This window comes from Thunnus thynnus, chromosome 14, assembly GCF_963924715.1.
Source record: "Thunnus thynnus chromosome 14, fThuThy2.1, whole genome shotgun sequence".
Classification (NCBI taxonomy): Eukaryota; Metazoa; Chordata; class Actinopteri; order Scombriformes; family Scombridae; genus Thunnus; species Thunnus thynnus.
Window position 1 is genome coordinate 16,273,954 of NC_089530.1, and position 22,314 is coordinate 16,296,267.

The 22,314-nt window shown below is 38.8% G+C and overlaps 3 protein-coding genes across 6 annotated transcripts; 2 read left to right on the plus strand and 1 right to left on the minus strand.

Moving 5' to 3' along the window:
- Positions 1–302: 302 nt before the first annotated feature.
- On the minus strand, positions 303–5,437 carry ppa1b (inorganic pyrophosphatase 1b). 2 transcript variants are annotated; one of them, XM_067610228.1, is made up of 12 exons: positions 5,284–5,437; positions 3,629–3,703; positions 3,449–3,513; positions 2,544–2,597; positions 2,252–2,371; positions 2,053–2,139; positions 1,758–1,884; positions 1,527–1,654; positions 1,105–1,190; positions 925–1,000; positions 773–812; positions 303–657 (listed from the first exon to the last, which is right to left on the minus strand). In XM_067610228.1, exons 1-12 carry the CDS (start codon positions 5,342–5,344, stop codon positions 626–628), a joined length of 951 nt encoding a protein of 316 aa, XP_067466329.1. In that variant the 5' UTR covers positions 5,345–5,437; the 3' UTR covers positions 303–625. The 2 variants fall into 2 exon arrangements, with proteins under 2 accessions (XP_067466329.1, XP_067466330.1); XM_067610229.1 differs by lacking the exon at positions 3,629–3,703 and having other exon boundaries at positions 5,284–5,435.
- A 2,225-nt stretch (positions 5,438–7,662) lies between these two features.
- eif4ebp2 (eukaryotic translation initiation factor 4E binding protein 2) lies at positions 7,663–12,402 on the plus strand. Its single transcript, XM_067610230.1, has 3 exons — positions 7,663–7,988; positions 9,855–10,034; positions 10,168–12,402. The coding sequence occupies exons 1-3, from the start codon at positions 7,856–7,858 to the stop codon at positions 10,197–10,199; spliced, it is 345 nt and encodes a 114-aa protein (XP_067466331.1). The 5' UTR covers positions 7,663–7,855; the 3' UTR covers positions 10,200–12,402.
- Positions 12,403–13,669: 1,267 nt separating this feature from the next.
- rps24 (ribosomal protein S24) lies at positions 13,670–17,892 on the plus strand. 3 transcript variants are annotated; one of them, XM_067610231.1, is made up of 6 exons: positions 13,670–13,760; positions 14,426–14,491; positions 14,599–14,808; positions 16,101–16,225; positions 17,175–17,187; positions 17,803–17,892. In XM_067610231.1, the coding sequence occupies exons 1-4, from the start codon at positions 13,758–13,760 to the stop codon at positions 16,221–16,223; spliced, it is 402 nt and encodes a 133-aa protein (XP_067466332.1). In that variant the 5' UTR covers positions 13,670–13,757; the 3' UTR covers positions 16,224–16,225; positions 17,175–17,187; positions 17,803–17,892. The 3 variants fall into 3 exon arrangements, with proteins under 3 accessions (XP_067466332.1, XP_067466333.1, XP_067466334.1); XM_067610232.1 differs by having other exon boundaries at positions 16,101–16,214; positions 17,167–17,187; XM_067610233.1 differs by lacking the exon at positions 17,175–17,187 and having other exon boundaries at positions 16,101–16,214.
- The last annotated feature ends 4,422 nt before the right edge of the window (positions 17,893–22,314 follow it).

Consider the following 22,314-nt stretch of genomic DNA (forward strand, 5'->3'; position numbering starts at 1 on the left):
ACCCTTATGGAACAAACATTTAAGCCAAGGGAATCAGATGATATGACCTAACACACTTAACAAACAGCCATATGAAAACAGTAAGTATCCATGTAAACACATTACGTTTAGAAGGGAGAGGTAATGTAGGACAGTGAACACAAGGTGGCACCATTGTAACAATGAGAAAAGTTCAGTTTAAACTAAAGACTGTATAGAAAAGACTATTGAACAGGAAGGTTTTTAAGAATAAATTCTGCAATAGAAAAGTGTTACGCAATTATTTTTTTAATAAAAAAAATAAATAAAACACACTTTGATGATAATTTAACTGGAGAAGCTTTATTAAAGCAGTTCAGAATAGCATACAGGGCACAATTATCTACTAGGCATTGTATCTGTACTTGGTTTTTGACAGCACATCTCCAAAGAGATCTTTGTTAAATAAATGGAAATTCATTGGTCAAGACATGAGCACTTTTTGACGTTTCTTTTTCTCTACAGCATCTATCCACTATGTGTCCATCTACAGGAAAACAGACAACACAGACCAAACCTGCCACATCCCATCCCACCATCCCATTGGTTCCTAATGTGAAACATCTTCAAGAATTCCTATTTTCCTCCAATTCAAGCAGCTGGTGGTTTACTTCTTCTCATAGTAGAACCATTTATCTACTGTAAATGAAAAAAACAACATAACAGTGAGTCACAGACAGATTAATCAACCTCAGCAGAAATTAGATGTGCTTTTATTAATCAAGGCAATATTGACAAGAATATATATTGTTACCTGATGAGGGGAAAGGTTCCTCTTTTCCACAAGGACATGTCTAAAAATACAATGAAACATCCATTATGAAATTGTATTGAAAAAGGAATGATGCCTGATGTTGAAATTTCAGACCATGTGTTGCCAAAAGAGATGAACAAACTGTTACTTACCCCACCAACGGTAGCTTTAGCCTCATCCGCTGAGCAGCAGTAAGGGCTGTCGCCGGCAGAGACACAAGTGTTTTTGCTGCATTGTGTGAAAACATACAGTCATGTGATCAAGAGCCATCAATGTATGTTAGTGTTCAATTGTTCTAAAAGGAACTGTATTTTTATCTGTAGGGCGTTTACCAGTTCAGTTCCCCAGCACTGGTCTTTTGGGAAATGAGGTCTTTCCAGAATGTGTGAGTGCTCTTGATTACTTGAATGGCAAAGTCCTGAAACACAAAAAGTTTTCACAGGTAACAACAAGGTTCATGCAAGAAAATTTCTATTTTAATTCTAGTTCAAGTGAAGTTTTTAAAGGCTTGCAAGGACCTCTATGCCTTTAAAATGATGGTATCACATCTCACTGACCAGTTTACTAGAGAAGGTTTGCACAAGTTTGATCATTAACTGCAAATCTTTGACAGTGTACTTTTCTTACAGCAGGACATGTCAATTGAAAAAAAGAATCAAGGCAAGTTTTACAAAGCAGAACACTGCTTAAGATCAATCATAATCCATTTGTTACATTAGAAATAATGACTAAATAAAGTGTGTTAGTTGGATACCTTGTCTTTGAACTCATCATTGAAAGCAAACCGATTCTCTGGTTTCCCATCTGGCACTTTGTACCTCCTGAACCAGTCGACCGTGGCCTCCAGATAGCCAGGTTTCAGGCGCTTGACATCGCTGATGTCTGAACACAGACGGGGACAAAAAGACAAGTTCAGAATATGATTGATGCAGGAGTGTTCAGACAGTCAGACAGAAGGAAAAATGGGGGCATTTGAGGTCCTTACTGTTAAAGTCGCTGGCTTCAGGGTCCTCCACATTGATTGCAATCACTTTCCAATCAGTCTCACCCTCATCGATCATGGCCAGGATCCCGAGTACCTTCACTTTGATTACTTCTCCGCGGGAACACACCTGAGGGCATTTCAGTTTGCTGTTCATTTTCGGTTTGCAGAGCATGCATCAGCTCAATTATGCTTGATATTAATGTACAAAATGAAATGATTAGTCACTGTGAATTAACTGATCTGTAAGACATTGAACATTTTCATAAGGCTGTGAAATCATCAGCTGGTGTCGTACCTTACTGCCAATTTCACAGACATCAATGGGGTCATTGTCACCATAGCAGCCAGTGTCTCCATCTTTGTGTGCTGGATCTTCCCATGTCTAAAAACATCACAAAACAAGGCACTTTTCAATATTTTGGAGGACTAGTCTTATAAATGAATGCCATCAAAGTTTCAGAAGGACACATTAGCATCAGAAACAAAATACTAACCTGAGGTATGGCTCCGTAGTTCCATATGTAGCCTTTATGTGGGAACACATTGGCAACATAACGCAACTTGCCCTTCTTCACATCTTGCTTTATTGGGTTCAAGGGGTCTTTTGTAGCAATCTGGGAATAAATTGCAAAATCGTTACTCTTTAAGAGTTGCTCAGTGTCGAATTACAACAGAGGAGCTTTGAATTTGAAGCTTTGGGAAAAAAATAATTCATCCATGAATAGCAATAAGCAACATTAAAACAGATCCAAACGTTGATATGGGATGATCATTTTAGTTTCCTACCTCCATCTTTGCATTTGTCCATCTTGGTACTTCAACAACCATGTTAAAGATGTTCTGTAAGACAGAAGAATCTGTTATAATCTCACAATTTGAAACGGTACATTATATATATTATGTAACATTGCATAACTACCTCTTTAATACAACTAACCCCAAGTTGACCTGAAGATGACACAATTTAAAAGGTGCAGGTAGGATTTAGTGGCATCTAGCAGTGAGGCTGCAGACTGCAACAAACTGAATATCCCTCACCATCCCCTTCCAAGCATGTAGGAGAACCCACAGTGGCCACAAACCTACAGTGGGCTACTGTATAAACATGATGGTGCAACATGGCAGGTTCTGTGGAAGAGGACCTGCTCCCTATGTAGATATAAAGGGCTCATTCTAAGGTAATGAAAATACACATTGATTCTTATATTCAGGTGATTACACACTAATTAAAACGTACTTATGAATACTATATTCCATTTCTGCCAAGTCCATTAAGCTAGATGCCACTAAATTCTACACACTGTACCTTTAAACACATCACCTTTACATAATATGCTATATGCTAGCTTTTATTACATTGGTCCAAACTCCATAAATATGATTAATTGTTTCAGAAAGATAAGATAATAGATCTTGTACTGCAATCACAAGAGATATTGGCACAGCACAGAAAAATAAAGAGTAAAGGCCATCGCCTTCGCAAATAGACTATGACCTTGCTATTCTGGAGAGCATTACCTCAGGACACTTTCTGTATCTGTAACTGATATACTGTAGTTTACCGAAATCGGTGGTTTAACCCACAGAACTACATATTCACAGCAGCACTGCAGGTGGCTTTTTTTCACTGGTTAGCTTTAAAGGGTACACATTTAATATAAATTTAATGGGGTGAAAGTGACAGACGTTACCTGACTCTCATCAGCATACATTGGTATATCATGGAATGGTGAAATGTACTTTCCTTCAGCATTTTCTGTAAGACAGTGAGATCAGACACTGTATGAATATGATGGGCAGACACAAACAATATCAATAAACAGCTTGGTGATTTTTCTGAGTTTTGTATGTTTATGTGTAACAAAATTAACTCCCGTTGGTTGGCTGCCGGAGTCCATCCAAGTGGAACTGCCGCCTGACGGAAGGGGCGATGGAGGTATTTTTCCCTAGGAAAGACAACCACTAGGTTTTTTGCCTCCATCAGAAGAAATGGACAAAGGCTAGAATGTGTTATGCTTATGTGCTACTATATACACCATATATATACATTTTTATGTACTCTCATATCCACTTGTTTCACAGATGAACAGGAGGTTAGGTTAGTGAGAAAACACTGCTTGTGCTCACAAAATTGAGTATCCAATTGTACCTTAACACATATAAAATTCACGTATCACACGCTATCTCTGAAACTGGTATGATGAAGGATTCATCCTATGGGGGGATTATGTAGAAGCGAGAAAACGTGATAGCATGTGGAATTGTACCAAACAATACACAGAGCACTTCATGTTTAATAAACAACTGGGTAACCAGAAGAGATAGATAAGGAGTTGTTTATGAAAGGTCTGGTTACAATCTCTGGAGAGCCAAATACTCTTGTTGCCAGGCCGCTTTGACGCCGATCACTGACACACCCAAAGGATGTGAGGCCACCAGACAAACAGGAGACATCTGGGAATAGTCCAACTCCCATTGGTCAAGATCCAAGTTATGATTGACTCAAGGAAGTGCCAAAAATCACGTCCGCTTTAGTATAAATAGGGGTTGGGTGTGAGTTGAAGGGGCCGCTGCATTGGTGATTTTCTGAGTTTTGTATGTTCGTGTGTAATGAAATAAACTCCCGTTGGCTGTCTGCTCATTTCTCTGGTCTCAGTGTTTGGTGTGAACATCTTTAATATAGCCTTAATTGAAACCCTGATATTAATCTTACAAAAAATTGCAAACACACAGCTACTGTCCAACCAAAGTCTTATGTTGCCTCTGTATCATTATTGTAATGCACATGATCTGCATTCAGAGACCTTAAAGTCTTGCATTTTGATGATTGAGAGTTATGACTTTAGGCTTATTCTGACAGATTTGTGACTTGACCTGGACATTTCTTGAGAAACTATGAACTATGACAAGAAACTATGCAGGCCTACAACAAATTATGATAATGAATAACCAGTCCACAGAGAACACTTTATCCAACAGGATACCAACTCCCAATCTTGAGCTGCTGACTTGTCGATACCAATGCATTTATCAACATTTTATAATCAGAGAGGGTGTTGTCCCACCAAACACTGAGCTTTTATGAATTACAGGACGTGTTTGAGCACCGTGCGAGGTTTCCCGTAACAACCAACTTCCTTCTATAATAACAATAACCACGTTCAGGCAAGAATAAGTGATTATCTTGGTGTAAGGTCGATGACGAGGCATTTTGTATGAAATCAGTTCATTTTAATTACATGAGATCAGTGTAAGCCACCAACACCGGCACAACTGGTTAGCACATTCTTTCAATGACTCAACAGAGACATTGATGCTGTCCACACAAAGTGAAGGATCTGCGTGTGATTTCCAATAAAAGCATATATATCAGTACTTTCACTTATATGATGAAACAAAACCAGCAACATTAAATGAATAAGTGACACGTGGGAGTTTGCGGCTAGCCTGTGTAAGTTAAACGTTGGAGTCCTAAAAGTAACACACAAAGACAAAAGTTTAACATCTCTGTTCATTTTCTACTTACTGAAGAACAGGCGGTAAGTCAGAGAGTTTGGGTTCCCCCTCTCTTCCACTGTGAAGCTCATGTTTTACTGCAGGTTTGAGTTGCTGTCTGGCTCTGGGAAGGCGGATGGCGTCGGAAGGAAGCCTGTAAGCTCGGCTCGGTAGTGTTCTTGTATAGATGGTAACCCTAGCGTTGCGAAGACTCTCGCGAGATTTGTAAGGAAGTAATAAATTCAGCCCCTACCACATTTCCAGTGATCATTTTAACCCAAACTATGATCTCTCCCTAATCCTACCCAAGAGGATTTGTGCCAAAAACCTAACCAGACCTTAACCACAATGTTGTTACATCATAAAACAGCGAGACAAAATATTTTGAAGCGGCTCGCGAGAGTTTCGCAAATCTAGGGTTACCATCGAGACGTGACCCTTGGTAGTTTGTAGACAGAAAGGGCAACGCGCCTGCGCAGTCTGGAAAATGATCCATTCAGGGACTATCGGATATATTACACTTCCTAAATACCATCACAAATATGATTCATTCAGCATGAAAAACGAGTGGAAGTTTGCACTGCGTATTAAAACAGACCTTGAGACAGCCCATAGAGGTACAGCTATGTTAATACTGCATTTTGATATGACAGTGGTCCTATTTAAAATGCCATCAATTTTTCAACAGGAGTGAGTCAAAATATTGTGTTATTCGATTTCTTTCATATCACTCAGCTACGAAATATATCTAAACACTAAAACCTGCAATAATATCAATATAAATTGAATTTTAAACACAAACCATACCAAATAAAAAATCTAAAAAAAAAAACACACACACACCATGGAAGCACCTTACAAAAGCAAAATAATAATAAAAAAAAAAAACTTATTTATTTCAATATTACCAATCTGAAAATTTTGTCACCTTTATCAAGCAGTAACATAGTTTCACTTTGGATTCAAAAGAAGTTATATGGTGGACGCAGACTGTGTCACCATCTAAGGTATGAAATCTGCTGATCATAATTAATTGTTGTTGTAAAAGTTTACCTTCCATCGTCTCAAAAGAGTATATGTGAACCCCATTGTGATATCTTAGGGTACACGTCATCAGATACGACACTTGTCTTTAGTTGAGCTGACTTTAATGTAGTAACGGCCATAACCACATTATAACATGACCAACATGGGGACACAACTTCTCTTAAATACTGCCATAACATTCTGTGTAAGACTGTACATAATCCCTCTTACTGGCAAGTGGTACCAGAGCCCTCTACTGGCTCGGGGCTGCAACGACATGCAACAGTCACTTCATGGCACCCATGTAAGGGGCAGTTCTCCTCATCTGTTGCTCTCGGTCAAAGGTAGTTTGGGGACTCAGTTTTGCCGTTTGCACTCGTGGAAAATTAACGAGAAGAACTTCATTGCAGCATCGAGCTTCTTATTTAACTTTTAGGAATCTCGGACAATACACATTAAAACGTGGATATTTCATTAACTTATGTTCCTTTGATTTCCCCTCGATTATTTATAATTATGCTGACTGTGTTTTGTTTGCTTGTTTTAAAGCCTTCTGTTCGCTACACACATGCACACAATAAACGTTTTTGATAGCCAGTTGGTTAGTTGTGCTAGTTAAGACTGAGAGGAATATTCAGGCAATCAAACATAACTGTTGGTTTAATTTCAGGCTAATTATTCATATTGAGAATGACTTTAGGCGATGTGACCAGATTAGGAGACATCAGGTTAAATTTAGTCTATTAACTACCAGCTGACAGAATTTCTAAACAAAAACATGAAAACATAAACTATAAAAAAATAAGCTGGCACCAGGGTCAGACTTTACCATTAGTTAAGGTAGGCAACAGCCTGGGGCCCTCAACTAAAAGACCCCCAAACAGCTATAGATTTACTATGTTTAGATATGACAAATATTGAAGTATGTTACCATTTTAACTCATTGTGCCCCAAAATAAATTACAAAAGGCCACAAAGGACATAAAAAACGCTACAGATTCAGATTTTACTCTCAAAATACAACAAATAAAATATGATGCATTATCATTCATTAAACTATCCAGCATTATGCACGGATTAAAAGCTCCACCCCGAACACAAGTTAAGTAAATTTAAGTACATTGTGCTAACAATACCTCTCTTTCACTCTTTACTTTAAAATCAAAATTTGAATCCAGCTTTCACATTATTTTTATTGTGCTGTATTTATAGTTTGACTCAGGAAAAAAGTTTTGAGTACTTCTTTTAACACTGTCAGTACCAACATTCCCAGTTCAAGAAATGGTGAAAGTAAATTTTGCCCGCTGGGGCCCCCAAAATCACTAAACCCGCCCCTGGCTGACAGCCTCTCAGGCTCCGCACAGCTGACTTCATATCCGCCCGCAGCGTGTCGTGCTTCCTGCCTTGCTGAGGGAGGGGACGGTGCTGACGGCTGGGAGGACGAAAGGAGAGACAAGAAAGCTTTTGGAAAGAAATAAGAGAGTGGGGAACGGCCCGGGTTTCCACCGTCCGTCGGGAAAAGAAACACCCCCCAAATTTCTGTAGCTGCTGCAACTGTCACCCAATCGGCGCTGAAAATGTCGACCAGTCGTCAGCTGAGCGAAAGCAGGGCCATCCCGACCAGGACGGTGTTGATCAACGACACAACGCAGCTACCTCATGACTATTGTACCACCCCTGGAGGCACTTTATTCTCTACCACTCCCGGAGGTAAGAACATGCCGCGTTTAATTTGTCACATTTTTTGCACAAAAGCCGGAGAATATTAGCTTTTTTTGTGGTGTTTGTGTTCTCATCATTCCCACCAGTGTTCCTGTCACTGTGGCCTATAGGCTGCCTTGTCATCCTGATCAAAACAAAAACAAAGCTTAGTCCCGCCCCCTTTGTCTCCTGCCTGCTTCGTGATTGGCTGGTTTGCAGCGCAGAGATTCTGATGAATGTTTTGTGCATATATATATATATATTACAGTCATGAAAGGAAAAAATGCAGGTGAACATGTTTTGTTCAGCACCAATAGCAAATGAGTATGTGATAACCAGTTTCAGCTGTGTGTGTCATAATGTTTGGAGCACAGCCAGACTGCAAAGTATGATTCATTACAGTGTGAGGATGTACCTAACGCTGCAGAGATCTCAACAGTGTGTGTATTTCACAGGCTTTAAATATTTACAGGAGCTGCTTAGGAATAATATAGTTTTTCTGCCAAGGGATATTGTTTATCTAGATTAGATTAGATTAAAGATTATTTTCATAATTAATCGTTTTGCCAGTGAAATGTTAGAATACAGTTAAAAATGTCCATCATACTTTTCTCTGAATCCAAGCTGATGTCTTCAAATGTATTTTTTTGTTTGACCAACATTCCTAAACCCAAAAATAGTCAGTTTACAATGATATAAAACAGAAAAAAGAAGCAAATCTTACTAAGCTGACACAAAAAATGACACACACTATTGACCAATTATTAAAATAGTTGTAGATTAATTTTCTGTCAGTCAACTAATTGATTAATCAATCCAGCTCCAGCTTGTTATTGCTTTATTTCTCTTTATATATTTTATTAGGAATACTATTATTTAAAGCAGTTGGCATGGAGACATGGCGGGTGGGTGCACATAGTTGAAGGAGAGTAATTATATGCATATCACATACAGGTGCAAGGCTATTAGAAAGCAATTTCAATGAAAAAAGGTAACGCCGGCACATAGCTAGAAAAAAAGCATGAAGTGAAACTAAAGATGAAAAGCCTGATTAGACAGCAGACATTTTGACTTGTCTAACAAAGACGTAAGCGACAAAATGCTGCATTGCATTGTGGTGATTGCTGGAGCAGAGCACCTGTGCTTTTCCCGATGCAACAGGTCAAAATGTATAATGTGAAAAACATTTATGAATCTGATTAGTTTGGTAATAAGCAGGAGTGCTCTGATGCTAGTAAGAATACCATGATTGAGGTTAGGAAACTTAATTTGCAATGTAAAATTACATGTATAGGACAAGATGGACAGATTTTTGACAGGACAGAAAACATACACAGGTGACACTCATCAAGCATTCAGTGAAATCCAAAATATGAGGAAGCCTATGTTGCTCTTGTTCACTGTCAGTATGGTGGGAAAGCCTTGTGTCTTATTGTGTGTTTAACTAAACATATTCATTTGCACACCAGCCAAATCCTTTAAGGGGAACCATGTTAAAAAAGAGACATGCAATTTGAAAATTTAATGAGTTTACACTTTTTTTGGCTTCCAAAGGTGGACATGACAAAAAAAATAGTTAGAGAACCACTGACTCAAAGCAAGTGCAGTCACAATGGTTTGTCCCTGTTCCTTACATTTCACATTTAGTTGTTTCTTTTCTGGGTTGAAAACTTGATTGCCAGCTCCAGTGAGATTTGCTTGTTTACAGTCAAAGCCCTGCATCTACTACAGAACAGACTGGGGTTGGTAGAGATAAATCCTTTTCCTTGAAGAACACTTGTTGTGACTTGGACACAACACATTTGACAGCACCCACATATGACATTTCTTCTGAGGAAGCGTGAGTTTTTAAATTTGAAATATGTCCTGTTGCAGGAACCCGGATCATCTATGACCGCAAGTTCTTACTGGACAGGCGTAATTCTCCCATCGCCCAGACCCCACCAGCTCACCTGCCTGTCATCCCTGGAGTGACCAGCCAACATGTCCTGAATGAGAACCAGAAGAATGAAGCCAACAACCACATTAACAACCATGATGGCAAACCCACTACCGGTAAGAACAATGATACAGTAATCGACTTGCATCATAGGAAATGCTCAGTATAGTCACCAATCCCTCCCTGCTAAAACTTGTGACACCCTTTGAACATGTCTCAACATCTTATTGTCTCTTTTTGTTTTTCAAGGTGATGACGCTCAGTTTGAAATGGACATCTAACTGACTGGAACCACACCAGCAAAAGCAAATGACCTGGCATTACACGTGCCAGTGGCTTGGCTTGTAGAAACCAATGTTGTGAGCCCTCATGGCAGCCATCTTCTTTAGCTCTCTGTCTCGCTGCTGGATGTAATGTGTGTAAACCATGGGAATAACAGTATATCATACATACAGGTACAGTGCGGCCAACTGTGGAAACTAGCTTGAAGGTTTATTTGAATAGATTTCCATGGTTACCAGTCGCTGTAGAAATCATCAAACCACACAACAAGGGAGCGGGCGTGAATATTATGCACCCAGACAGTCTGTCCAGTTCGTAGATTGCAGTGCTCATCTTACAGCTTTCTGCGAGTCAGGATCCTCAACAGGGCACTGCACAAAACTGACAATTTTCCAACTTAACTGGGGGAGGGAGTGGTAATTTTTAGTACTGGCCTTAGAATCAGTCAAAAGCTTTGATATTCATCACAGTCTTTGGTTTTGAAGACCTTTGTAAGCATGTTATTTAAGTGATTTTTCTTTTATTTTCTTTTTTTTTTTTTGATTTTTGGAACTACTTGAAAAGCTCCACAATCTATTATTGGTTGTTTGGTCTGTTTAGTATCCAGTGACAGTATGTAAAGGGATGCTGTGTTTTTTTATTTTCCGATTAGTTGACAATTTCATGCCATTCCAATAATTTATTTTCAATCACTAACACAAGCCTGTGTGTCAGTTTCCAATTTTCAGGGGAAAGTATTTTTTAAATGACGTTTAGGCCATGATTGAACTGTTCATCAAATGAGTTTGATTCCCGCTATTCTGTAAGACTAATTATAAATCCGGCAACTGAAAATGAACTTTTCATTTAGAATAACATTTCAGTATAGTATAACATTATCAAGCCGGCTGATTTATCACTATTTTGACCTTGCTGTGAATATTATTTACACATTTCTCTCCTGCCAAGAAAAGTTACTCTTTTTCTCTAGATTTGATGGTTACTTAATAGATTTGCTGTGTTGGCAAGAGCTTTGTGTTCATAAATTAAGCAAGGAGGTAATACTTTACAACATCTGTCAGGTGTTTTTGAATATCCAGACCATATAAACATTTAGAACAATGTGGAAATGGTTATATCCCAATGTTAGTTTTTGGGGTGAAATACGAGAAGATTTTTTTTTTGGAAAGACTTGAAATAATCCAGATGTTTTATATGCATTTTTATTTTTTAATACAGTTTCATAGTATTGAGGGTATCTGTTTGGGAATAAGCACTGTCAAGCCTTAGGATTTGTTAGAAGTGTCTAAGAGTCAGAAAATAATGTTTGCATCAGGCTTGACAGGTGCTGTCCCTTTTATCTACAAATCTGTCCCCAGTGTCCTTAATCCATCTTACATTACCTTATTCTTCTCATGTCTCATGTGTGTCTGCCCATGCCTTACTTTACATGAAATGCAGTAACTAAAACTAGGTTCCTTGTCATCAATTTGTACTTTCCAACAGATGTTTATTTTTTCACTATAACATTGAACAGGTAACATTGTATTTAGCAACTGAGCAAAACAGATACTTGTACTTTTTTTTTTTCCTACATTATTTCCTTGTTCAAGCAGGTGTGAAGTTTGGATGTGTGATGACGCACATTTGGTGCACTTTTGGGATGCTGAAGTTCAGATGGCGATGTGGTTAAAAGAGTGCCACATGTTCATTTATTCCTAATAGTTTTATTTTTACACCACAATCATAGTTCTGTCTGCTAATTGTCCAAGTAGCAGCTCTGAACTTGGCAAAGAAATCACCATGAAGTACCAGTTTTTATCAAAATTCATTCATGAAGTTTGTTTCTCGGTATGACTGGAACAACTGAATGGCTGAAATGATGTCTATCAAAGATTTTATTCTTTTTTCTTTTTGGCTTTGTAATCCATTCTGGCCATGTGTGGTGATGAATACATCGAGGGGTTGCTTGAACCCATTTTGCTTTGCACATTTTGGTCAACAAAACTCTTTATATTATGGCATCATGATTCAGATTGCAGATTTCTTTCGAATCAGTTTGGTTTGACAATGAGGGCTTAACATTGTGTGTTGAACGAGATTTTAAACAAACTTACTGTAACTTTCTGTTCTGATTTTAAATAACTTTATTTTAAATGAAACTCCAATGCCAGTGGACACTGTTGCTGCAAGATCAATAAAGTTCCGTAACAAAGAAAATAAGACGATGTGTTTTTCGTGTTGTGGATGAAATCATGTAACACGACTTAATAAGGGTCATTATTCTCACAGTGTTTAAATGAGGAGCAGAAATCTCTCCTGTATGTTCTTCGTGTTATTAACACAATGTTCCACCATCTCGGCAGCACTGATCTAAATGCTGTGTAGGAGAGAAGACTCCTCTCTCTGCGTCTGAAACATCACATCATATATACACATTAACAAACTAAAAACAAAATCTCTTTGTGAGCATTTTATGACATTGTTTCCACTCATTTTGTCATTCACGGAACGCTATCTCCTTCTGTAGTGTCCCAAATCAATGTAACACACTTTGTATTGTGGAAACTGGTTATGAAGGTATTTTATCATGGAAACAACTGTCTATTCTGGAGCCACATTGACCAAATCTACAGAGATTTTTCGTAAAACCTACACTAACATAACAATAATAATAATATAATAATATCTTTATTTATATAGCACTTTTTAAAACCAGTACCAGTCATGATAGACAATGTTGAGTAAGCACATTATGGGTTATTTTGAGTTGTCATACAGGGGATGGAAGATCTGAGGGAGTGAGGCGGTGTAGAAAGGAATCAGCTCTGGATGAATTGCAGGAAAGGAGAACAGGTGTTATGGAATGGGATCAGATTCTAAGTAATTTTGTGCCAATAAAGTACAATATGAACTAATGCAGGTTATTACTTTGTGGTCATGTATTATAGAGGTGCCAGCTATGTCAAAATCTTGTTTTAAACCTCCATTGTTGTAGTTTATATAATGCTCGCATGGTGCACATTCCTAAATAGAGTTGATTTGTGATATCTTCTGTGTGATTTGTGACCTGAGGCCAGGTAGTGATTATGCATGAGTACTGTTTGGTTTCTATTCTGAATGAGGAGCTTTGGATGGATTCAGACGTTGTATTACTGGCGTTTAGTGGGAAGAAGAGGAACTGCAGCTGGTGTTCGTTTTAGTGACAAATTATCACATTCTCATTTTCAAACACCCCGTCGCGCGATTTTACCCAAACTTTATTGAGTTTTGTTAATTAATATCTGCAAGCTGAATAAAATAATGTTTTGGGGGTAGAATCTGTACCACTCAGCTTTCCCCAAAGGGAAATTGGACGTATAAAATACGTTATAGGTGCGATTTCTTTATCCTGCATTTATAATATAACTGATAAGCAAAAGAAAAAAAAAGAAAGTGTATTCTCGAATTTTTTTTTCTAAAACGTTTTACAATCAGGCAACACAAGGACGTACCCACTCAGTTTTCTGCAGGCATTAATCCGGTCGCCTGCTGGTCCTTCCTCCTTTTCAACGTCCCTGAGCGAGGCCGGCGTCAAGATGGTGAGTCTTGTGGCAAAAATTGAATCAAAATCCACCGATCATCTAGTCAATCCTTCCATCAATACATATTTCATGCAGACTAAGTGACCGTTAAAGTCTGCTTAACAATGAAATGTCGATATTGATGTGATACGACATTATCTGACAGGAAATTAAACGGTGAAATCCAAAATGCTATCATGACTGTTTGTCGCTACAGATGGCACACAGGCTGTATTTACCTGCTTTTGAACGGCTTGTATAGTCTCTAGTTTTTATGTTAAGTAATTTATATTCACTATAGCTCTACTATAACATTTATAGTTGTCTAAAGACACAAAACAGTATGTATATGTCAAGTAGTGGTTACCGTAGGAGCGCTACGCCGTAGCTAGAAGAGGCTAGCTACCGATAGCTTTAGCGAGGCCCACATTTTAGGTGAGCAAAAGTGTTTAACTAATACAGTATTTAGCTTCGTCAGTTGGCACATTGTTGATTATTAAACGGTGTATCAAGACTGTAGGAGCATGTAAGTTCCCGGGTTAGCCTGCAAGATGCCTGAGAAGCTGTTGTGACAGAACATAGTGACACCTGCGTTAAAAAGTTGGAGCCATCAGTGTTATGTGTTGAGACTTGTATTGGACATATTGTATGATTTAGCCTTACTTTTTATGTTGCTTCCTCAGAATGACACAGTAACCATCAGGTCCCGCAAGTTCATGACGAACCGGCTGCTTCAGAGGAAGCAAATGGTAAGACTCAAACCCTTTCTGCATGTACATTGTGTTGATCAGACCCTGAGCTTCATCATGTTGTACACATGCGTGTGTGTGTATTCATTGGTCTGTTCTCTCTGTAGGTTGTCGATGTCCTGCATCCAGGCAAGGCCACAGTCCCCAAGACTGAAATCAGGGAGAAACTTGCCAAGATGTACAAGACCACCCCTGATGTCGTGTTCGTCTTTGGGTTCAGGACCCAGTTTGGTGGCGGCAAGACGACAGGCTTTGCCATGGTGTACGACTCCCTAGACTACGCAAAGAAGAATGAGCCCAAGCACAGACTGGCCAGGGTGAGTTTTTTAATTTCATTTTTTATTTGTGATTGGTGGCTCTTCAAGAGAGATACAGGAAACTGAAGGTCTCAAGTTGGAATGGAAACAGGGAAGTTGCAGTTATCGGATGCACATTAACTATTAGGCTGCCAGGACACCCTAGGGTCAATTTTTAGCCATTAGTTGAGTGTCTCTGTGATTGTCTTGATAGTTTATCCCGACAAATCAAGACAAAGAGTGGACATTTATTTTAACGTGATTTTTTTTTTTTTTTAAACTGCAGAAAGCATCCAAGTCCCACAACTCCTGCTAAAAGTAGAAATGCCAGAAGCAGCCGGCTTTTCTATGTTATGTTATTCTGTGTCTTAATACCCCTCTAGAGCTGCTGCAATAAGTTGATTAGTCAATCAACAGAACATTAATCAGCAAATATTTTTGATAATTGGAAAATTGTTTGTTTTTTTTTTTAAGGAAAAATGATGGAAAATTATCTGGTTGCAGCTTCTTAAATGTGAAGATTTGAAGCTTTCCTGTGTCATACGTGATATTAGTGAATGTCTTTTAGTTTTGGACTGTTGATCAGACAAAACAAGACATTTGAAGACATCACCATGAGCACAGCAAAATTAAACGGGCATTTTTTTATGGACAAAATGACTAATTGATTGATTGAGAAAACGATCAGTAGATTAATCAGTAAAGTCATTAGTTGCAACCCTACACCCCTTGCAGTTGTAAGATACTGAAAGATGTCACATGTTTATTTTGTAGAAGGCAGCATTTGACAGTATAGAGGTGGATGATGGGTACTATTGGAAAGGTATGAAGTTAACACCGTAAAGTAATTATCCATAATTCATGTGGATAATGTTGAACAGTTGTGCATTGTGTATGTATGAAATTTAGTTAATCCCATTATTAATATAAATTCTGTTGTATTTTTTCCCTGGGTTCTTGTGAATTTCCATAATCTCTTCTAATTAATTCCTGAGGGAATCCATCTAAAACTGATCAGTCTTTTTTTATTAATGTAGACATAATGTGCACTTTGAGTTGCACATTTGTTAACTTAAATAATATCTAAAACAAATTCATTAATGCTTAAAGTAGACCCCCCTAACGTAGTTCTCAAGCATTTCAAGTCTGTCAAATTTATTTGTAGTGAGACGGTACAGATCAGTTGTTTCCAGGCCACCAATGCTGGTCTGAGGGCTGGTCAAGAATAATTAAACTCTCATGTCATTGTATGTTTTGCTATGTATTGCATGTAAGATCATATAATTAAACTTGCGTTCATCTTTGTTCCTCAGCACGGTCTCTATGAGAAGAAGAAGACCTCAAGGAAACAGCGCAAGGAACGCAAGAACAGAATGAAGAAAGTACGAGGCATCAAGAAGGCCAGTGTGGGCGCTGCTGGCAAAAAGGTATTGTGACCGTAGTTTTATGCACTTGGTGCAAAGCGAATATTTGTCTTTTTTTTTTATTCTCGTATCTGTGCTCAAAATTAAAATGAGTATTCCTTAAAGCAAAGGAAGGTGTTGTTGAATTCAGTACACTTGATTCTTTCTTGATTTTCATTGTACACCTGTTCTTTTCCTACCCTGCTAATCTTTGTTTTTCACAACTTTTACTGTTTTAATTTCCTTTGTCATCTTTCCAATCATATCAAATGTTCTTCGGGAACTGTAGAAGGTAAATGTTGTTCATAAGTAGACTAACTGCAGTGTGCAGATAATCCAGGAGTGATAGATACTGGCTAACTCCTCCCTTTTTACACCCTCACCTTCCCACCTAAGAGTCATAGCCTTTATGCTTTTCCCTCTGGATGCACAGTAGCATCCAATCAGAAGGGATTTGACCCATTATTTAATACTTAACCTGGTCATTCCTACTCCACTGCTCTACACTAATGATGACTAGCTTGAACTGGAAACTAATAGTGTTTTTTAGACTGTATTTTTCAAACCTAATGACGGTGTGAGAAGACATAACCGCAAACGCAGAAGTAACCACTACCTGGTTTTTGTTTGAAGGAAACCAAGCATACTTCTAGACCCTCTGGGGAACAAGTCACTAGTATAAAGTCACTTACAATAGACCCCTGAATTTCAAAACCCTGCTGGACTGTCTTAAATACCACATAGTTGCACCTGTAATAACTAAAGCTCAACTGGCTCTTTAAAATGATGCAGTCCCACCATGTCTGCCAGGGTTTTGATTGGCTTGTCTAAATGTGGTGAATGACCTGTGGAGTGCAACCACTACAAATCCATTCAGAGATCGTTTCTTTCTCATGTTTCAATTTTCAACTTGTTAACTTTTTTTTTTGTTCCATCTTTTGTTCTTGATTTTGCTTCCCATGGATTTCTTTGGCAGAAATGAAGTGTCAGTGTGCAGGTATAGCAGCACAACAAGCATGGTGTGCCATTGTGTTGCACATCAAAAGCTGATAGACCTGAGTTGTGTCGTGCATGTCACGCCCTACTTTCCCCTGCAGTCTCCCCCTCAGTGTTCACCCCCCTTTCAATGTTTCACACTCCCTGCTAATAGATTTTCCCTCTACCTCAGTCCTTTGTACCACTGTCGCTGCTATAATGGGAATATCAGTAGGCCTTGCCCACTCTGCTTACATTTTAACAGACAAGTGCTTTTACTATGCTTAAAATCCCTAGTTAATAGAAGCAGAACTTGAGTGTAGCATGTGTATCTTTATTTTTTTGTTTTTGTGTGTTGGATTTGGGGCAATTGAACTAAAAGCCTGCGGATGTGTGAATTTGTCACTGAAATTTATGTTCTCAAAAAAAGAAAAAAAAACAACTTGTCTTACATGAGTCATAACAATGTTTTTTGTTATAAAGCATCAAACTATGTTGGGTTAAAATTGTTTGTCTAACCTAAAAATATTATTTGTCTGAATTTGCACTCTTTAACTTAATATCACATTGTCAAGAAGTTTTTTGTTGTAGAAATCAAATTTGCTCTGGTACTAATTTTGCTTCTATCTCCCTACAGTGAGCCCGGACAGCCAGGGATGGTCTCCGTGCTCAAGATGTTCTTGTATATTGTCATCAAATAAACTTTGGAAAAAATTGGAAAAAAATATCTTTTGTCTTTGGGTATATTTATTTGAAGAACTATTTTCTGATCCTTTTTATATTTTTAGTTCAGCTTAACAGTATAACAAGTTGGGTGTACATAAATCTCTTCATAATTACATTTAATTTAGTATGGTTTTCATTACAAAGTACACAATATTCAGTGGTTTGGTTGTGATTCAGATTTGACTTTCAAATTGCACGAATTTAAACTTAAGTGTTAGTGACATCCAGTATTACAGTAATAGTTTTAAAGTTTGTTCAAAGATTTAGCTGTAGTAACCCAAATGGCCACTTGAGGACTCCCTTTGTAATGACATTACTACTTTTTTTAATATATATTTTTAATTACAACTCTGAGGACTTACTCAAAATATGTACTGTGACCACTTTGTGGCACATTTTGTTCTGAACTTTATACTTTTTAATTTTCTTTTTTTAACTTTTTAGAACTGTAAAATAAGTAATGTAAAAGAAAGTATTACAGTGATAGTTTTAAGTTTGTTTAAAGACTTAGGTGTAGTAACCCAAATGGCCACATGAGGACTCCCTTCATTAAAGGAAATGTCAGACTACTTAGGTACACTGAAGCCATTACTGTAAGTATATACCTGTGAAAAGTATTTTCATCATGAGGATTCACCACCGATTCATCCTGGAGGCAAAACCCCTGATGAATAAATTGTGCTAATACACTGTTAGGCCAATCTGTGTGTGGACTTGGCCTTTTCCTGTTTATAAACACCATTTGGAACAGAATAGATATCCCTCTTTGCGGTGTGACCTTTTCAGAAAATTTGCATAGAAATACCCTGAGAGAGTGTGTAAATGAAGTGATTAAAATGCCAGGGAATGGTCTGTCCTCAGGGTAACCCCCCCCCTCCCACCACCACCACCACCCTGGCTCAATATCCTCCATTCTTTTATGGATATCAGCATTTCCTCATATCAGGGATGCAGGAGCTGCAACTACAGTCTGTTCTTATGGAATTTTTGGCGGGAAAAATGTATTTTTCCTATAAGAAGCCAAAGAGGAAGATGTAGCTCTTAATGCATTAATAATAAAAAAAACTGCATGTAACAAGAAAAATACAATCTGCCATTCACTCGTGCACTAAAATACCACAAATGATAACCTGCAATGACCTTCACCTTCTTGCAAGTAACATCTCGCACAAGAACATTACCCAGAGTGCAACACCAGCGCATTGGGGACTGCACTCAAGCACTATATGTTACACATATTATACATAATTGTCTTCAGCCCTGCAGTTTGACATATTTTCATGCCTCCACAAAGTCTTGAATATAGGCCAGACATTTCTCTACCAGAGTGCTCAGTGCTAACAAAACCAGGCAGAAAGGGAAAAACAGTAGCTCGGAGGCACTTCCATTGACACATTTTGAGTCGTGGGCTCTTCTTTCCCAGTAGAAAGGCCTATATATACACACCCAGCATCCCCTGTGGGCTTCTCTTCAATCGATGCCAGCCGGCTGAGATTAAACACTGACAGTTTATCAAGATAATTTGGAGTCCAACACAGCAGAAATGGGAGTTACTGTATCAAGACCCCATTGATAAAGTGGTCAGTGAACAGGTGTAAAAGTGAATATATTAAAAGAAAATCCTTACATGCTGATGCCCAAATAAGTATACTGACTCATAAATCCACTATGACCCAGAAAATAGCAGGCAAATTCATTTATCTCGGCTAAAGTGTGAGTTGTAGTGCCACCGTAAAGGATGAGAGTGCATGCATAGGTGTGCAGGGGATAGACGAGGAAAGACAGTGGGTAGGGTTTCTCACGGCTCTGTGGTGCTCTACTGGTGTGTGGTTGTGGGAGGTTTGACATAAGTGGAGCTTTCAACCCAGGGACTGGTAACAGATGGTGTTGGGAAATTAAGCTCCTCTCTCCACAGCCCTGTAGGCCCGTCCCAGGAGTCTCTGCCTCTCTGTCTTTGTCTCTCTTTCTTCTCGCAGCCCCTGTTTTCAGTGTCTCCCACTCATTCTTCTTGCTCCTGTTTCTTATCTTCCAGGCCCCACTTCTTTGTTTTAGTTGTTGGACAAGTGAAATCGGTTTCCCTTTCCTTCTTCTCCTGTTATTTTGGAAAAAGAGGATGACATTAGCAGGCTAATACAATAAACAGGATATGATAGAGAATGTAACGGGAAGAAATGAACTACGAGGACAAAGAAAAGATGGCTGGTATGTTTATAAGCACACTCACTGTACAGTAGGTAGCTGCAGTCTCCAGGGACACCCACGTATACCAAATACACCTTGATAAAGCACTATATTCATCTTTGCTTTCCTTCAGGGCAAGAAGTTTCGTAATGAGAATATGCCTCTTCCTGCTTGTACAACAAAGGTGCTTTGCAGTCAGGTTTATGATAGATGGTATGAGGAACACATGTTTATATCCTCACAACAGGTGCAGTTTTAATGGCCCGTCTTTCTCCATGTAGAGAGTTGAGTTGTGGTCTTATATGGAGAAAATGGACAGAATTCCTGTTGGCTCGCTGTGTGTTTTCGCTAGCATGTCACCGCAGATCAATAGCTGCATGTTAGCCGTCTTAAAAAAGCAGCATTTCAAACAATAGATGACAATGGTCCTGCTGTTTGCAGTCCATTAATAAGTAACAGTGTGTTTCTAAACTGCATATTACATAGTGATCTAGTTTATTTTTTGTCATATTTTATGATCTACTAGTACATTTATTATCACCAAGCTTGCCTGTGTCTATTTTACAGCCATCAGCTACTAAATGTATGTTTTCAGTGGCATTGTGAACATGTTTGCAAGGGGCAACTTGGTGCTGTAAAGTGTGGCCGGGCATTCAAGGATGCTATGCATCTTAATGAGGTATGTCTCTCTTGTTGGCCTCAGCAGGGGAATCATCACAGCTCATTTTGCAGTCCTGCAGTGTCCTATCAGCTTTGGCAGCCTGCACTAAGTTCACTCCATCTGCCAGTTGCTAGGTGCTGATATATAAAATGATCTGTGCCTTGGTAGCCCCAGAGCACCAGGGAAGTGATTTGCTTTTGAGGACAAACTGTGTTTTGTGAATCCTAATTATCCTCCTTGCATCACCGCCCTGACATGGTTTTGTCATTTATCCCTTTCTGGAAGCAGCAGAGGAGAAAAAAAAACCTGCAGAGACCTCAGCAAACTACCTTTGCCCAAACAGACAGAGCTACCTTGGATTTACTGTCTAGTGATGCAACAATGGTATATTCCATCAATCCATTTTCACATGTTCAGTGAGATGTAAAAAAAAAATTATACCTGCTGTCTAATTCTGGCACACTAACCAGTGTGCACATGTGAAAAATCACTGGTTTCAATCATGTGAGGTGTGCTGAAACCACTCTGGCCTTTTTTTCAGACTGCGAACATGCTGTCTGAGGCTCAGAGGACATCAGGCCGGTGTAAAAGCGTGTCAGCCCACCTGCCTCATCGCCACAGAGCTACATGCACGGGAATTCTGTTCATTTTTGTTAGCGTGGAAGGATAAATCTGTAGAGCAGGAAGGAAGGGGAGTGGGGGAATAATGTGGAGGAATGGAGAGGAGGAGAGAGAAGGCTGAAGGGGAGGTAAAGGAGAGGGAGAATCGGGAGGGTGTGGTAATGAGAAAGGGCAGCAGATGTGAGTGACAGTATGATGGAATGCTCTGTGTGATAGCCATGCAGTACTCTCATGTGTGTGTGTGTGCGTGTGTGTGTGTGTGTGTGTGTGTGCGTGCGTGTGCGTGTGCGTGCATGCGCGCAGTCATTGAGGAATCATGTGCATATGTGCATGTGTGTGTCCTTGGGTTTTAAAGAAAGGATACTCGGCTTATCAGGTTTGTGCAAAAATATGGTTGTATGCCCTACAGATAATTTTCTAGGCAATTCATCATGGTCTAACAATTTACTAATTAAATTGAATTATACCATAGTACCATGAAGCAGCATTTCTGCCCTCCCTTTGTAATATCATGCCATGTCAAGATTTATTCATGATGCTAACATTAATATTAACTATGATCATTCGCCTCTTATTTGCCTTCTTGCTGAGATTTATGAAACAGTTGATATCATGTCTGTACAGTGAACGTGAAGCTATAGCCAGCACACGGTTATCCTAGCTTAGCTTAGCACAAAGACTGGAAACAGCTAGCCACCTATTAGCACTTCTAAAACTCACTAATTAGCACATTATTACTGTTGAACAGAGGCTAACCAGCTGTTTCCCCCTGTTTCCAGTCTCTGTGCTAAGCTAAGATAAGCTAATGTAATGCTGGAGTTAGCTTTGTAGGCTATATCGCACAAACCCATCGAAATCTCAACAAGGAAGTGTTTTTCCCTCAAAATGTCAAACTATTCCTGTAAATATCTTGGTCTTACTCTTCAAAGTGTAATTTCTGTGAATCCAGTAGGGATGCAA

Coding starts and splice junctions, on each gene's coding strand:
- rps24 (XM_067610231.1), top strand. Junction 14,492..14,598: donor TGCTTCAGAGGAAGCAAATG/GTAAGACTCAAA, acceptor TTCTCTCTGTAG/GTTGTCGATGTCCTGCATCC. Junction 14,809..16,100: donor CCAAGCACAGACTGGCCAGG/GTGAGTTTTTTA, acceptor TTTGTTCCTCAG/CACGGTCTCTATGAGAAGAA.
- ppa1b (XM_067610228.1), bottom strand. CDS start 5,344: ATGAGCTTCACAGTGGAAGAGAGGGGGAACCCAAACTCTCTGACTTAC. Junction 3,704..5,283: donor GACTTACCGCCTGTTCTTCA/GTAAGTAGAAAA, acceptor TGTCTTTCCTAG/GGAAAAATACCTCCATCGCC. Junction 3,514..3,628: donor CCGGCAGCCAACCAACGGGA/GTTAATTTTGTT, acceptor ACTGTCTTACAG/AAAATGCTGAAGGAAAGTAC.
- eif4ebp2 (XM_067610230.1), top strand. CDS start 7,856: ATGTCGACCAGTCGTCAGCTGAGCGAAAGCAGGGCCATCCCGACCAGG. Junction 7,989..9,854: donor ATTCTCTACCACTCCCGGAG/GTAAGAACATGC, acceptor GTCCTGTTGCAG/GAACCCGGATCATCTATGAC. Junction 10,035..10,167: donor TGATGGCAAACCCACTACCG/GTAAGAACAATG, acceptor TTGTTTTTCAAG/GTGATGACGCTCAGTTTGAA.